Here is a 17,019-nt window from a genome sequence, read left to right on the forward strand (position 1 = left end):
TCCGTCAGATACTCCGACGGAAACAGTCTGATGGAGCCCACACACAGTCGGATTATCCGACAAAACGGTCCGATAGGACACATTCCATTGGAATCTCCGACCGTGTTTAACACATTTAAAAAAAAACGAACCTTTAAAATTACTTCAAGTTACCTATATTTTGTCGATTTGTGTATCAGTACTATTGTATCTTTACTTTCCACGGCAGAGGTCCCTCAACTCTTGTATTATTGCTGGCCTCCAGGTTATCTTTTGTAAACTGTACTTTTGTACTTTTTTGTGATACCTTTTAAAGTGGTTGTAAACCGCTGGGCTTTTTATTTCTGTATAGTGCTAGTATGCATACCCTGATGAAGTCACGTGAATGCGATGAACACGCGCCAGGACATAAATGCACTGAAAGTGACATCGTCGAGCTCGCTGCTCTTGTTTGTTTTTGTATTTTGCATGTAAAGAAATGTGAGTACTCTAGTCTTTTTAACTTTAATAAATCTATTTTTTAACATACTACACTATCGAGCATCCCCTCCTTCCCTTTATACCCTCAACACCCACCCACTGAGGTCACGCTGAACTGGCCACGTCTGGCAGGGTGCTGTCGGCTTCCAAAAACAGACACATACCACCATATTTAAAACGCCAGATTCAGGGGTCGATGGACACCTGGACACATAGGGAACATATCCGTTGCCCTCAAAGACAAACTTATATGCTGTTACCTTACAGCCGTAAGGTAAGGGGACACCTATACACTACGTACTGAACCGAAGATAAGAAGTCACTCTATGCACTTTATATAGACTCTTGGCACAGAAGAAGGAATTTCACGAATTTTGCACATTTTCTTATTATTCACTAGAAAGAAGAAAAGGACATTCTATTACATATTTCATGTTATTTATTTTTCACCAAGAAGATATGGACATTTCTAGTTTTTTTTCCTATTAGAGCATTGCTCCAGAGAACGTGATACTCTAGTATATTTATCACTTGCACATTGTCACTTTATTTGCCATCGGCCCAAATATGGTTGTTTAATATATATCACATTGTCACTTTACTGTGTATGAATTCAATTCACCTCATTTTGGACATTTATGTTTAGATTTACAGCGCTGCACTATCTATTTTTACTTGCAGCAGTGTAGCTTTTATCTATTTAGTGGCACTGGGATATTTTACTTTCACTTTATGCATCGCATACTAGCACATTATGAGGGTTATTTACTAAAGGAAAATTCACTTTGCACTGAACACACTTGGAAGTAAACTCGCTGTAGATCCGAGGGGGACATGCAAGGAAAAAAACAGAATTTTAGCTTGCACATGATTGGATGATAAAACCAGCAGAGCTTCCCCTCATTTCAGGACTACCCCTTAGATTTAGAGCGACTGCACTTCCAAGTGCACTTTGCAGTGCAAAGTGGATTTGCCTTTCGTAAATAACCCCCTATGTTACCTCCTTCCCATCTGCGCTATAGCCAAATGACAGCTACAGCGCGGCCCTAATTTGCCGGCAGGCCATCATATGACATCCTGCCCTTTGCATCCTCCCCGCGTGCCCCTTGAGGGACATGCGCTGTGATCACCGAATCAATGAGACTCGGGATCACAGATCGGAGTAAGGGGCCGATCATGGCCCCTTACAACGTGATCAACTGTCAGCCACTGACAGCTTATCACTTGATGTAAACAGAAGATCAGTAATCTTTTTTTGTTTTCTCTTCAAACAGCCAAAAAAAAGCCAATCACCGGCTTCAGTGAAAGGGACATCGGTCCCGAAGAGGAATAGGCACAGCCATCTCATCTGTGCCCACCAGTGCCACCTGCCAGTGCCACCAATTATTGCCCACCAGTGCACATCACTGACACCTATCAATGACCACCAGTGGTGCCAATCGGTGCCTCATCAGTGCCACCTAGCAGTGCCACCCATCAGTGCCCACCAGTTGTGCCTCATCACTGCTGCCTCATTAGTGCCCATCTGTGACACCTATGAGTGCCCATCAGTGCAGCCTCATCAGTGTACATCAATGAAGGAGAAAAATTACCTGTTTGCAAAATTTTACAACAAAATATAAAACTGTTGTGGGTTTGTTTTCATAATTTTTTGCTTTTCATTATTTTTACCAAAAAATAAAAAACCCAGCGGTGATCAAATACCACCAAAAGAAAGCTCTATGTTTGGGAAAAAATAAAAATTTAATTTGGGTACGGTGTTGCTTGGCTGTGCAATTGTCATTCAAAGAGTGACAGTGCTAAAAGCTGAACATTGGTCTGGGCAGAAAGAGGGTTTAAAGCGAAGTTCCACTTAAAAAAAAAAATACTGTAGCTGCTGACTTTTAATAATCAGACACTTACCTGTCCCAGGGTCCAGCGATACAGGGGATCGAAGACCCGCTTATCTCCCCCTCCGTCGGTATTGTAACTGTGGGCGCCCACTGTATGCACCGCTCACAAACCGCCCCAAAGATGCTACTTGCAGGACTTTTTCTAATGTCCTGCAAGCTCACCTCCCCATTGTGAAAGCACTCTGGCTTTTGCACTGGGGAGGCACGGCAGGCATTTCTCAGGTGCTATTTTTAGCGCTAAAACGCCTCAGTGAGAAAGGGGTCTAAGGTAGCAGCCTACAACCCAGGGTATATGAATATCCAGCCTGTTATCTGTACGATTAAAGTGGTTGTAAACCTCTGACATGTAAATTCTACAGTATGTACTTGCCACTATCTATAGCACTTAGCATTGTTTCTGTCTGCTCTCTATTTCCTCTGCTATCTGCATGGATCATCTCTGACATTTTTTCTAGGCGCAAGCCAATCCTGAGAGAGAGCCCTGCCCCCACCCATAGAAGGTGATTAACAAACTCAAATGTACATGTTTCTCTATCAGACTCTGTAGAGGAGGTTGTGTCTATTCTAGGGATGCACTGATATATGCAGATATTCTTCCCACACCAAGGATCATCAATTTTGCCCAAACGTTTTTTTTCATCACATGCCTGATGAAGGGGTCCTGCATGGCTCCGAAACGTTGCACTAGATCCTTTTGTGATGTGATCTCTCTTTATTAAATGATAATTATTATTATTGTGCAGCATATTTAATTTTTTCATTTTATATACAGTATCTCACAAAAATGAGTACACCCCTCACATTTTTGTAAATATTTTATTATATCCTTTCATCTGATAACACTTAAGAAATTACACTTTGCTACAATGTAAAGCAGTGAGATTACAAAAGAGAGTACACCCCTAAGTGAAAATGTCCAAATTGGGCAAAAACTGTCAATATTTTGTGTGGTCACCCTTTTTTTCCAGCACTGCCTTAACCCTTTTGGGCATGGAGTTCACCAGAGCTTCACAGGTTGCCATTGGTGTCTTCTTCCACTCTTCCATGACGGAGCTGGTAGATGTTAGAGACCTGGCGCTCCTCCACCTTCTGTTTGAGGATGCCCCACCGATGCTCAATAGGGTATAGGTCTGGAGACATGCTTGGCCAGTCCATCACCTTTACCCTCAGCTTCTTTAGCAAGGCAGTGGTCGTCTTGGCCCTTGTACACACGGTCGGAGATTCGTAGTCCCATCATAACGAAATTACATCATCATGTTCTGAAAGATCGGATTTTCCGACAACTTTGTCCGACCGTGTGTATGCAACAGTTTCGGACAAGATCCGTCGGACAAAATCCGACGGATTTGGTTGTCGGACTCTCCGACCGTGTGTACAAGGGCTTGGAGGTGTGTTTGAGGTCGTTATGTTGGAATACTTCCCTGCAGCCCAGTCTCTGAAGGGAGGGGGTCATGCTCTGCTTCAGTATTTCACAGTACATGTTGGCATTCATGGTTCCCTCAATGAACTGTAGCTCCCCAGTGCTGGCGCACTCATGCAGCCCCAGACCATGACACCCCCTCCACCATGCTTGACTGTAGGAAAGACAAACTTGTCTTTGTACTCCTCACCTCATTGCTAATTGGCCCCAATTTGGAAATTTTCACTTAGGAGTGTACTCACTTTTGTTGCCAGCGGTTTAGACATTATGGCTGTGTGTTGAGTTATTTTGAGGGGACAGCAAATGTACACTGTTATACAAGCTGTACACTCAATAATTTACATTGTAGCAAAGTGTAATTTATTCAGTGTTGTCACATGAAAAGATATACCAGTAATAAAATATTTACAAAAATGTGAGGGGTGTACTCACTTTTGTGAGACACTGTAGCAAGCAATTTGCAGCTAGAGACTAAAAAAAAACTCTTCAGAGTTAAACAGTTAAATTGCAGGCACCCAGCAAGCCAAAATGTCTGATACTTGCCTTTTGGCAGTGAGTCAAACTTTTGCTATCTTGAAGAGTTACATGTGCTGCTGGTATCTGATACTTCTTGGTATCATAGGACTGGTTAACTACTGGGTACTGTAGTTTCTTCCCTACCCTATGAATTTAGTTGCTCTTCTTTTGCCTGGCACTCTTTCACAGCAATTTATGCACTTTGCTCCATGTTTTGTCTTTCAAAAATACTACAAGTACACAAAAATACCTGTTGATGTGCATTGAAATCGCAAGCAATGCTATCTACACTGCCAATTTCTCTTTCTTGGACTACAGACCTTCTTGGGTTATGGAGATGAGGACAGGAGGAGGGATTTCTTGTCCAAACCAGGCAAGATCACCAGGTGAAAATAAAGTAAAAAAAAGTATGATTAAGAAAACAAATGTGTCTATCACATCTAAGGAATAGCAAGTTACAATATATTTATTTTTATTTTACTTTTCATTCTTGAAATTAAATACATTTTGAGAGTGCAGAAGAATGAAAGACTTGTGTCATAGCAAGGCACAAGCAGAGACTGCAAGTTTCCCAAACAAGATATACAGCATTCGTTCATAACTAAAATCCAATTTTAAGAGAGTATTTAAACCGGATGAAGAAAAACAATTTCAACCAAGTCCAAATGACATGAAACATTATCTTTACCTGTTTTACGATCGATCACATGGGCCATAGTCTGTCGAGTGTAGACCCCTAAATCCTGCAGGTTGCGGGAATGTCGCCGGCCTCTCTCGGCCAGCACAGTTCTGCCATCGCCTGCTGACAGCTGACCTGAAAAAGAAATAAAGATTAGTACAGTTAAAAGAGAAGTAAAGAGTTTTTTTTCTTATTAATACCTAGGTGGATGCAGCATGGGTCCGATGCATCTTTCCCCCGGCGCCTCCACGCTAAGAACTGAGCGAATGCACACCGCCGATCACTCGGTTTTCAGAGCTCTGTGAGCAGAGAGCTGCAGACTGTCAGTCACAGCTCTCTGCTCTTCTCTCTCCCTGCTCTCTAAAGTGATGGGCTGTGGAGGGGGCGGAGTGCGCTGTCTTAGGCTCTCGTGGCTCGATGAGAAGCTGAGACAGGTGTCAGTCCTGGTACCTAGCAGATCCAGACTCTGTGGACTGACATTGGTGACGTCAGCAGAGAGTGGAATTCAGTCCGCTCTCTGCTGAAAATGGGTCTCAGAAGTACAAAACGAACAGCACTTCTGTGATCCACAGGAGAAGTACAGCCAAGCCATTGAGTCTTTTTCTTCTATCAACCACAGTTCCTGAAGTACCATCCCCACAGTTTTCTTTTCAAATACACCCTCAAGTTTTTCCTTTCACCGCTTTCGGCCTGGCCACTGTAAACCGACAGATGGGACAAGCACCATTCTGGAAGGACATTCTGTATGTCCTCTAACTGTAGCCGCTGATCTCTGATCACTGCATTCCTTGAACACAGTGGATCACAGATCAAAAGTGCAGAGCCAATGTCATTGGCCCTGTACCATGTAATCGCTATGATTCACAGTATTAATTGTAAACAAAGGTTTTAATGCATGCAGCCATTGTTTACTACTGTGATTAATGTGATTGGTCATGATGAACCCTTCATAGAGGGCAATGAAATTGGTCCTGTACCATGAGATCGCTATGACCGATCACAGTAGTAAACAATGCTTGCTTGAATGCAACAGAATGGTGTTAGCAAAGTGATTGTCATGACTATGTCAGAAATCCACAGTATAAACAAAAAATAAAAATCTGACCACCGCCCCCAGGGCAGTGCATTGTCACTATAGTGACACTGCACAGCTCTAGTGACACAGCAGTACGATATCACCAGACCACTGCTGACAATCAGTGTCTCTCTTAAACGCCGCACCAGTCAGTGTCTTTACTCCAACACTAGTCAGTGTCCTTACTCACTCCCACACCAGTCAGCGTCCTTACTCACTCCCACACCAGTCAGCGTCCTTACTCACTCCCACACCAGTCAGCATCCTTACTCACTCCCACACCAGTCAGCATCCTTACTCACTCCCACACCAGTCAGCGTCCTTACTCACTCCCACACCAGTCAGCGTCCTTACTCACTCCCACACCAGTCAGCGTCCTTACTCACTCCCGCACCAGTCAGCGTCCTTACTCACTCCCGCACCAGTCAGCGTCCTTACTCACTCCCGCACCACTCAGTGTACCTGATCACTGCTAAACCAATCCAGTGTCAATGAGCAGAGCCACACTAGTCACAGTGTCTCTAATCACTGCCACACCAGTGTCACTAAAAGTAGTCGTTCACATGGGCAGATTGCTCTTCAGAGAGCATTGGACAGGTGGTGAGAAGGCATTGTAAAGCCTGCTCACCACCTGCTTGAACCCCTTAGACCCTGTACAAGCATCCCCATTCACTTGAATGCCGAGTGTACAGAGTGAATAACTCCCACCAAAGTTGTGACACAAAGCATTGGAGATACAGCACATGTACACCTCCAGCCACACACTCTGTAGCAAAAGGTGGTAGCGATTGCAGGGCAGCAAAACTGAGGGTCAGCCCTCAAGGCATTACCACTCTTAAGCCCACATGTGAATGAACTGTAGTCTCTGATCACCACCACACTGGTCATATTGTCACCAGACCAGTCTAACTACAATCAGTATACCTGATTGCCACCACGCTAGACCAGTGCAGCCAGAAACACCTGACCACCACCATATCAGTCCAGGTGTCCTTACTCCCACACCAGTCAGTGTCCTTACTCACTCCCACACCAGTCAGCGTCCTTACTCACTCCCCCACCAGTCAGCGTCCTTACTCACTCCCACACCAGTCAGCGTCCTTACTCACTCCCACACCAGTCAGCGTCCTTACTCACTCCCACACCAGTCAATGTCCTTACTCACTCCCACACCAGTCAGCGTCCTTACTCACTCCCACACCAGTCGTCAGTGTCCTTACTCACTCCCACACCAGTCAGCGTCCTTACTCACTCCTACACCAGTCAGCGTCCTTACTCACTCCCACACCAGTCAGTGTCCTTACTCACTCCCATACCAATCAGTGTCCTTACTTACTCCCACACCAGTCAGCGTCCTTACTCACTCCCACACCAGTCAGCGTCCTTACTCACTCCCACACCAGTCAGCATCCTTACTCACTCCCACACCAGTCAGCGTCCTTACTCACTCCCACACCAGTCAACATCCTTACTCACTCCTACACCAGTCGTCAGTGTCCTTACTCACTCCCGCACCAGTCAGCGTCCTTACTCACTCCCACACCAGTCAGCGTCCTTACTCACTCCCACACCAGTCAGCATCCTTACTCACTCCCACACCAGTCAGCGTCCTTACTCACTCCCACACCAGTCAGCGTCCTTACTCACTCCCACACCAGTCAGCGTCCTTACTCACTCCCGCACCAGTCAGCGTCCTTACTCACTCCCACACCACTCAGTGTACCTGATCACTCCCGCACCAGTCAGCGTCCTTACTCACTCCCACACCACTCAGTGTACCTGATCACTGCTAAACCAATCCAGTGTCAATGAGCAGAGCCACACTAGTCACAGTGTCTCTAATCACTGCCACACCAGTGTCACTAAAAGTAGTCGTTCACATGGGCAGATTGCTCTTCAGAGAGCATTGGACAGGTGGTGAGAAGGCATTGTAAAGCCTGCTCACCACCTGCTTGAACCCCTTAGACCCTGTACAAGCATCCCCATTCACTTGAATGCCGAGTGTACAGAGTGAATAACTCCCACCAAAGTTGTGACACAAAGCATTGGAGATACAGCACATGTACACCTCCAGCCACACACTCTGTAGCAAAAGGTGGTAGCGATTGCAGGGCAGTAAAACTGAGGGTCAGCCCTCAAGGCATTATCACTCTTAAGCCCACATGTGAATGAACCGTAGTCTCTGATCACCACCACACTGGTCATATTGTCACCAGACCAGTCTAACTACAATCAGCATACCTGATTGCCACCACGCTAGACCATTGCAGCCAGAAACACCTGACCACCACCATATCAGTCCAGGTGTCATCACACTAGTGTATGCTAGCAACAACGTACCTTATGACTGCCACACCAATCACAATGTCACCAGACCAGTATAAGCCTGCAATGATGTTCCTGATTGTCATAATAGCAATCCTAGTGTCACCAGACCACTAAGCCAGTAACAGTGTTCCTGATCTCATTAATACAATGTTGCTCTGCCTACCATCTGTACTAACCCTGGCCAGTGAATATGGCATTCCTCAGCAGTAGGCTAGGCTTGGACTGCAATAGGTGACGCAACACTTGGCTATATATTTTCTGGCCTTTTGTATACACGGGAGGAGTAGCATATTGTGTTTTGTGTTGTAATTTTAAGTCTGCCCATGCTGTATGTGAAAAATAAATTGTCAACTTTGCCAAAAAAAAGGGAATTCTCACTTTTTTTTTTTTTCAAAAACTTGAGTGGGAAAAAAAAAAAGATTCCCTAAGCCTTTTAAAAAATTTCTCTCCAAAAATATGGTCAACTGGGGATGTTTCTACTGTCTTAGTGCTCCAGGGCCTCGAAAAATGTCATAGCCAGAAAATTAGAAGTGTAATTCATGCCCCTAGAAAGCTAAATGATGCTCCTTGGATTTTTAGCCTCTCTATATGGTTAGGCTGTGAAAGTCTCACAAATGTGGTATAGTCATGCTTTGAAGGAGTAGCAGGATGTGTTATGGGGTTCATTTCCAAGTATGAATATGATGTGTGTTAGAAATATTTTATCAATTAACACCTAAAAAAAAGTAAAAAAAATATTTTTTAATTTCCTTCTGCATTTTCCAAAACCTTTAGGCAAAATAATTAAGTCTTCAAAAGACTCACAATGCCTCTAATAGGATATACCTTTTGGAGTGTTTGCTTTCCACAATGTGGTTGTTTATGGGTGTTTTCATTGTCATGGTGCTCCAAGGCATCCACAAATGTGAAAGCTATTTAGGAAATTAGATATATATTATGTATACCACTGGAACGCCTGAAGGTGTTTTTTTTTTAATTTGAGCCTCTCTATTTGGTTAGGCTGTGAAAAAGTCTCACACCTGTTATCGCTATACTCAGGTAAAGTAGCAGAATGCATTTTGGCAAGTAATTCTAACTATGCTTATGCTGTGTGTTAGAAATGTCTTATTCATTGACAACTTTGTTTTAAAAAAAATACATTTTCATTTTCTTTCTCCATTTTCCAAAAACTTGTGGCAAAAAAATGAAGTCTTCAACAGACTCACCATTCATTTACATAGTAGGTGAGGTTGAAAAAAGACACAAGTCCATCAAGTCCAACCTATGTGTGTGATTATATGTCAGTATTACATTGTATATCCCTGTATGTTGTGGTCGTTCAGGTGCTTATCTAATAGTTTCTTGAAACTATCAATGCCCCTCGTTGAGATCACCACCTGTGGATGGGAATTCCACACCCTTGTCACTCTTACAGTAAAAAACCCTCTACGTAGTTTAAGGTTCATTTTAATTTTTAATGAGTTGCCATGAGTCTTGTTAAACTTCCTTTTGCGAAAAAGTTTTATCCCTATTGTGGGGTCACCAGTACGGTATTTGTGAATTGAAATCATATCCCCTCTCAAGCATCTCTTCTCCAGAGAGAATACATTCAGTGTTTGCAACCTTTCCTCATAACTATGATCCTCCAGACCCTTTATTAGCTTTGTTGCTCTTCTTTGTACTCGCTCCATTCCCAGTACATCCTTCCTGAGGACTGGTGCCCAGAACTGGACAGCAAACTCCAGGTGCGGCTGGACTAAAATCTTGTAGAGCAGGAGAATTATTGTTTTATCTCTGGAGTTGATCCCTTTTTAATGCGTGACAATATTCTGTTTGCTTTGTTAGCAGCAGCTTGGCATTGCATGCCATTGCTGAGGCTATCATCTAGGGCTGAAACGATTAATCGATATTATCAATAATAATAGATAATGAAAATCGTTGTCAACGATTTTTATTATCGATTAGTTGGTCTGCATCTTCCTTCCTGCCGGTCCGTTAGAATCCTGTGTATCCTCCTGTGTCCTACGCATGCGCCATGTCCGCGAGCACGCGGCTATGCCTGCTCGCATTCTGCACCCAGCTGACGTCCCGCCAGCAACACGCCTGCGCTGCTTTCGGCTCCTCCTCCCCCCTCTACCCAGCAGCCTTCCGGTAGACCCGCCGCAGAGCGCAGGTGCGGCAAGCCCTCGCTTCCCAGCGCTGCCGTGACTGGAGGGTGTGCTCTGCAAATGCGTGCATCCATCTCCCCGCTTTGGGGTGCCCTTTGCACCATTCGGAGGATTCGGCCGAGTCACATCATCTATACTGGGGGGGGGACCTGTGTGTGTGTGTGTGTGTGTGTGTGTGTGTGTGTGTGTGTGTGTGTGTGTGTGTGTGTGTGTGTGTGTGTGTGTGTATATATATATATATATATATATATATATATATATATATATAAAACAGATATAGTCTCCCCTTTTTCAGTTTTTTTTTTTTTTTACCTTTGCACGTATATTTTATACATAAACAATATTCTTTTTTTTTCTTTTCTTTTTATATATATTGTCCTCAATGTATACTTTCTATGGAATAAAGGAGGGGGGGGGGGGGGGAGACTATTTTATATGTCTATTATTATTCTCTTTATATATACACATATGAAATAAAGCAGGGAATCTGACATTCACCATACTTTCTTTGCGGGTAATTCTCCCTGCCCCATGTGTATCACATGGAGGAATAGTACCCCATCATTGGTGTTTTATTCCGCAGTTTGAGTGTAACACTCAGTTTTTTCATTATTACTTTTAAATAAATGGAAAAATGGCATATTACGTTTTTTTTTTAATGATTTTATCCGATTAATTGGAAATAATCGTTAGTTGCAGCCCTACTATCATCTACTAGGACCCCCAGGTCCTTTTCCATCCTAGATTTCCCCCAGAAGTTCTCTCCCCAGTATATAGATTGCATTCTTATTTTTGCCACCCAAATGCATTATTTTACATCTTTCCAGATTAAACCTCATTTGCCATGTAGTTGCCCACCCCATTAATTTGTTCAGATCTTTTTGCAAGGTTTCCACATCCTGCAGAGAAATTATTGCCCTGCTTAGCTTAGTATCGTCCGGATTTAACTGTTTACCCCATCCTCCAGGTCGTTTATGAACAAATTAAATAGGATTGGTCCCAGCACAGAACCCTGGGGGACCCCACTACCCACCCCTGACCATTCAGAGTACTCCCCATTTATCACCACCCTCTGAACTCACCCTTGTAGCCAGTTTTCAATCCATGTACTCACCTTATGGTCCATGTCAACGGACCTTATTTTGTACAGTAAACATTTATGGGGAACTGTATCAAATGCTTTTGCAAAATGCAGATACACCATGTCTACGGGCCTTCCTTTATCTAGCTGGCAACTCACCTCCTCATAGAAGATGATAACATTCCCATTACTAAAATCTTGTATATAGTCCCTTATCATCCCCTCCAAGAGTTTACATACTATTGATGTTAGGCTAACTGGAATGTAATTCCCAGGGATGTATTTTGGGCCCTTTTTAAATATTGGTGCTACATTGGCTTTTCTCCAATCAGCTGGTACCATTCCAGTCAGTAGACTGTCGGTCAAAATTAGGAACAATGGTCTGGCAATTACTTGACTAAGTACCTTCGGGTGCAAGCCATCTGGTCCCGGTGATTGATTAAAGAGGAGTTTCCCCTAAAAAAAAAAATTAACAGTCAGCAGCTACAAATACTGCAGCTGCTGACTTTTAATAATCTGACACTTACCTGTCCCAGGGTCCAGAGATGCAGGGGAACGAAGCACCGCTCATCCCCTTCTCCTCTTGGTGGCGCCGGCATTGCAACTGTGGGCACCCGGCTGTGGCTTCACAGCTGGGCACTCACTGCGCATTTGCGAGGGGCGCCGCGTGCCGTGATTGGCCGAGCAGTCATCTGGGACCTGTAACGTGTCCCAGATGACTGACAGGAGTGAGGGGGCGGAGCTGAGCCCTTTCTGCGCTGAGGGAAAGCGACGTCAGGACCCCAGGCACTGAAGGAGGCAGACTATGAGGGACCCATTAGCAACAGGCACTTAGAGGTGAGTCAATTTATTTATTTTTTTATGAATTTTAAAGTGGTTCTGCACTCAAAATACAACATTTGCCCATTCTGTTGCCTATAGTTAATATATCTCATAATGCCACCTGTTTTTTTTTTTTGATTCACCTACCTTTTGTAATCTTCAGTACTTTATTTCAAACCCCTGCGGCGATGGGCGGTCTCTTGCGGGGATCAGCGTAATTTCCTGTTGGAGATCACAGGAGACAGTGCGGCTAATGCACCCGACATCTCGCGAGATTTCGGGTGCTACAGCCGACATCTCGCGAGATTTCGGGTGCTACAGCCAACATCTCGCGTGATTTTGGTAATTACAGCCGAGATCTCGCGAGATCTCGGCTGTAATTACCAAAATCACGCGAGATGTTGGCTGTAGCACCCGAAATCTCGCGAGATGTCGGCTGTAGCACCCGAAATCTCGCGAGATGTCGGGTGCATTAGCCGCACTGTCTCCTGTGATCTCCAACAGGAAATTACGCTGATCCCCGCAAGAGACCGCCCATCGCCGCAAGAGACCGCCCATCGCCGCAGGGGTTTGAAATAAAGTACTGAAGATTACAAAAGGTAGGTGAATCAAAAAAAAAAAACAGGTGGCATTATGAGATATATTAACTATAGGCAACAGAATGGGCAAATGTTGTATTTTGAGTGCAGAACCACTTTAAGCTGTTTTTTATTTTTCTTTTAGTGTGTGGAACACCACTTTAATGGTAAGTTTCCCAAGTCTAATTTGAATTCTGTCCTCTGTTAACCATGGAGGTGCTTCCTGTGATGTGTTTTGAGGATAAACACTGCAGCTTTGGTTACTGAAGCCCAACCCCCCGATTCCCTTGCGAAGACTGAGGAGAAGAATTAATTCAATACCTTCGGCCATCTCCCTATCCTTTGTAACCAGATGTCCTTCCACATTCTTTATTGGGCCAATATGGTCTGTCCTCCCTTTTTTACTATTTACATACTTAAAGAATTTCTAGCACATACCAGTCAGGACTGATACCCGCGATAGTCTCACGGGGAGGCTGAATGGGGAGATGCCGAAGTAAACAGCATCTCCCCGTTCTGCCTAGCAACAAGTGACACTGATCTCTGCTACCTGTGATTGGAGCAGAGATCAGTGTTCACTAACACACAGCCCAGCTCCCCACAGTTAGTAACATGCCCCTAGGACACACTTATCTCCTACACTGCCACCCCCTGGTTAACCCCTTCACTGCCAGTGTCATTTACACAGGAATCAGTTCATTTAAATAGCACTGATTGCTGTATAAATGACAATGGTCCCAAAAATGTGTCAAAAATGTCTGATGTGTCCGCCATAATGTCGCAGTCACAATAAAAATTGCTAATCGCCGCCATTACTAGTAAAAAAAAATATTAATAAAAATGCCATAAAACTATCCCCTATTTTGTAAAGACTATACATTTTGCGCAAACCAATCAATAATCGCTTATTGCTTTTTTCTTTTTTCTTTTTTTTACTACAAATTTGTAGAAGAATACGTATCGGCCTAAACTGAGGGGAAAAAATGTTTTTTTAATATATTTTTGGGAGATATTTATTATAACAAAAAGTAAAAAATAATGCCTTCTTTGTGTTTTCAAAATTGTTGCTCTTTTTTTTTTTTTTTTTGTTTATAGCGCAAAAAATAAAAACCGCAGGGGTGATCAAATACCACCAAAAGAAAGCTCTATTTGTGGGGAAAAAAGGACGTAAATTTTGTTTGGGAGCCACGTCGCACGACCGCGCAATTATCAGTTAAAGCGATGCAGTGCCAAATCGCAAAAAGTGGTCTGGTCTTAAGCCAGCAAAATGGTCAGGTCTGAAAGTGGTTAAGAGCAAAAACAAATGTGATAGCTATCATTCACAGCATGCCTTGAATGCAACTGTTTTTCTAAAAAGTTAAATCGATGGGTTTAGCTTCGCTTCTAAGGCTTCATGTACACAGGACGTTTTTACAACCTCTCCTGAACGATTTAACTTGACAGATAGTAAGTTTAAAACATCAGTTTTGCCATGTTTACATTCCGTGTTTAGCAGCGTTTTGCTGCATTTGCGTTTAGAAGAGTTTTAAAAACCGCCAAAAGAAAAATGTCTTTAAACGAATCGCGGCTAAACGCGAGTTACCGCCTGAACTGCCTGTAAACCCAGCTTCTGAAAGCAAGTTTTTGCGTTCCAAAAAAAGCCTCTAAACTCAACTGCCTAAAAACGACATTAAACAAACCTGTGTACATGTACTGATAAGATAACAGAGGAGAGTTCAGGGGCAGTTGAAAATAAACTTCCAATTGCTCCTAAACTTCCGTTTACCAGCAGCAGTTTACATGAAGCCTAAGTCCCTGTACACACGGTCGGAGATTTCCACAACCAAATCCGTCGGATTTTGCCCGTCGGATCTTGTCCGAAACTGTTGCATACACACGGTCGGACTAAGTTGTCGAAAAATCCGATCTTTCAGAACGTGATGACGTAATTTCGTTACGATGGGACTACATTCAGGCTAGTAGCCAATAGCTTTGATGTAGGAATTTGATCTGAGCATGCGTGGCACTTGGTCCGATCAAAATTCTCTACACATGATCGGAGTATGTCCGATCGAACCAGTTGGTCGGGAAATATTTCCAACATGTTGGAAAATTGGGTCCGACGTATATTCCGACGGAATCAGTCCGATGCCTACCACACACAGTCGGATTATCCGATGACACGGTCCGATAGGACACATTCCGACGGATTCTCCGACCGTGTGTACAAGGGCTAAGTGTTACTAAACCCAGGAGCCTGCATTCACTATATCTGGTCTCCCACAGTACACAGAACATGGAAATGCAATGAGATTAGTTAATATAAACTGCTAAATACCTTTTCTCATCAGCAGTATATAGCAGTCTTGTGATTTCTATCAGTGTCTGGTTAAAGCTTGTAGGAGAAGTTTTCATTGTCCTTTGAAGATGCATGGCCCTTGAACCTGCTGATTAACCCTGAGCTAATCACATGCACCTTCTCCAAAAAAAATTAAAAAAAATAACTCGCAAGCAATACACACCAAACTGAGCATGTGTAGTTTCCCCACTATCTGCATACTATACTGTACTATCAGGGGACAAATTGGGGACTGTCGAAGAAGGGGAGGATCAGAGAAAACATGATCAAGCAGTCTTTTTACATAATGCAGAGAATTAACCCTTTAGGTTCCACAGTGAGTATAACAAGCATGCTTTACCGCATATATAGATTGATTTTACTGTTGTGGGTTTAGTAACATTTTAATTCTGAACAGCTCTGGAGCTCATGCCACACAATTGAAATTCCAGGTTGAAAAACAGGCCCAGGCGAGTTCAGAGTACTGACTGAAACTCATAGCTATTTTCAGCAAGTTTGTAAAAAGAAAAGTCAGGTATAATAATAATCAATATCTTTAGCCTTCCTTCAGTGACACAAAATGATAGCCATTAAAAAACAGCTCAATGTATGTCAAATACCAGAACAGTAATAGTACATTTTCTAAGCTCACTGTGGCATTCTTGATTTTATTTATTTTTTTTTTTTTTTACAAAAATGCAGTAAAAAAGAGCAAATGAGAAAATAACTACATCAAACATTGCAGCAATGTGTACAGAAAGTATGTGTGCCTACCTAGCACTGTACAGAAGTGGAAATTCAAAAGGCTAAATTAATAAAGATGGCTTCATTTTTTTGTAAGGATTACAAAAGAGAACAAAAGTGAGTTTTTATCTAACATAATTGCCTGGAATACTGCTGTGGAAGAGAATTCTACATCCTTACTGCTCTGACAGTAGAGAACCCTCTATGCAGTTTAAGGTTAAAACCTCTCCTCTTCTAATTTTAGTGAGTGGACAATTCTGACATTTCTCTCCTACATGTAAAAATCATTTTTTTTTTGCTAGAAAATCACATAGAACCCCCAAACATTATACATGTATTTTTCAGCAAAGACCCTAGAGAATACAATGGTGGTTTTAGCAACTTTTTATTTTGTACGGTATTTGCACAGCAATTTTTTGAACGTGTTTTTTTAGGGGAAAAGTTTTGTGCCTTAAAAAAAAACAGTAAAGTTAGCACAATGTTTTTGCATATTGTGAAAGATGAAACTACGCCGAGTAAATAAGCTCGTGGAATGGCGCCAAAGTTCGCCAATTAAAAATACACATAGGCGACGCTTGAATTTTTTTTTTACTGGTTACATGTTTAGAGTTACAGAGGAGGTCTAGGGACAAAATTATTGCTCTTGCTCCAATGTTCGCATTGATACCTCACATGTATGGTTTGAACACAGTTTTCATATGTGAGCGGGACTTGCGTATGCGGGACTTGCGTTTGCGTTCCCTTCTGGACACGTGTTAATTATATATATTTTTTTTTTGTTTGACACTTTTTTGGAAAAAAAAATTTGATCACTTTTATTCCTAATACAAGGAATGTAAACATCCCTTGTAATAGGAATATGACATGACAGGTCCTCTTTACAGTGAGAAATGGTGTCAAATAAGACCTCACATCTCACATCTCACCACTAGGCTGGAAAGCCTAAAATAAAAATAAATAA

At 42.8% G+C, this 17,019-nt stretch overlaps 1 protein-coding gene across 2 annotated transcripts in view; it reads right to left on the reverse strand.

Moving 5' to 3' along the window:
* Positions 1-17,019, reverse strand: part of PIWIL4 (piwi like RNA-mediated gene silencing 4) — a 524,721-nt gene that overhangs the window by 366,194 nt on the left and 141,508 nt on the right. For both annotated transcript variants that reach the window (XM_077484954.1, XM_077484955.1), the window contains exon 4: positions 4,976-5,101. In XM_077484954.1, the coding sequence (XP_077341080.1) occupies positions 4,976-5,101 (126 nt within the window). The remainder of the gene's footprint in view (positions 1-4,975; positions 5,102-17,019) is intronic.

Source organism: Lithobates pipiens, unplaced genomic scaffold (genome assembly GCF_037356315.1).
Source record: "Lithobates pipiens isolate NorthernLeopardFrog02 unplaced genomic scaffold, aLitPip1_a1.2 Scaffold_17, whole genome shotgun sequence".
NCBI classification, from domain to species: Eukaryota; Metazoa; Chordata; class Amphibia; order Anura; family Ranidae; genus Lithobates; species Lithobates pipiens.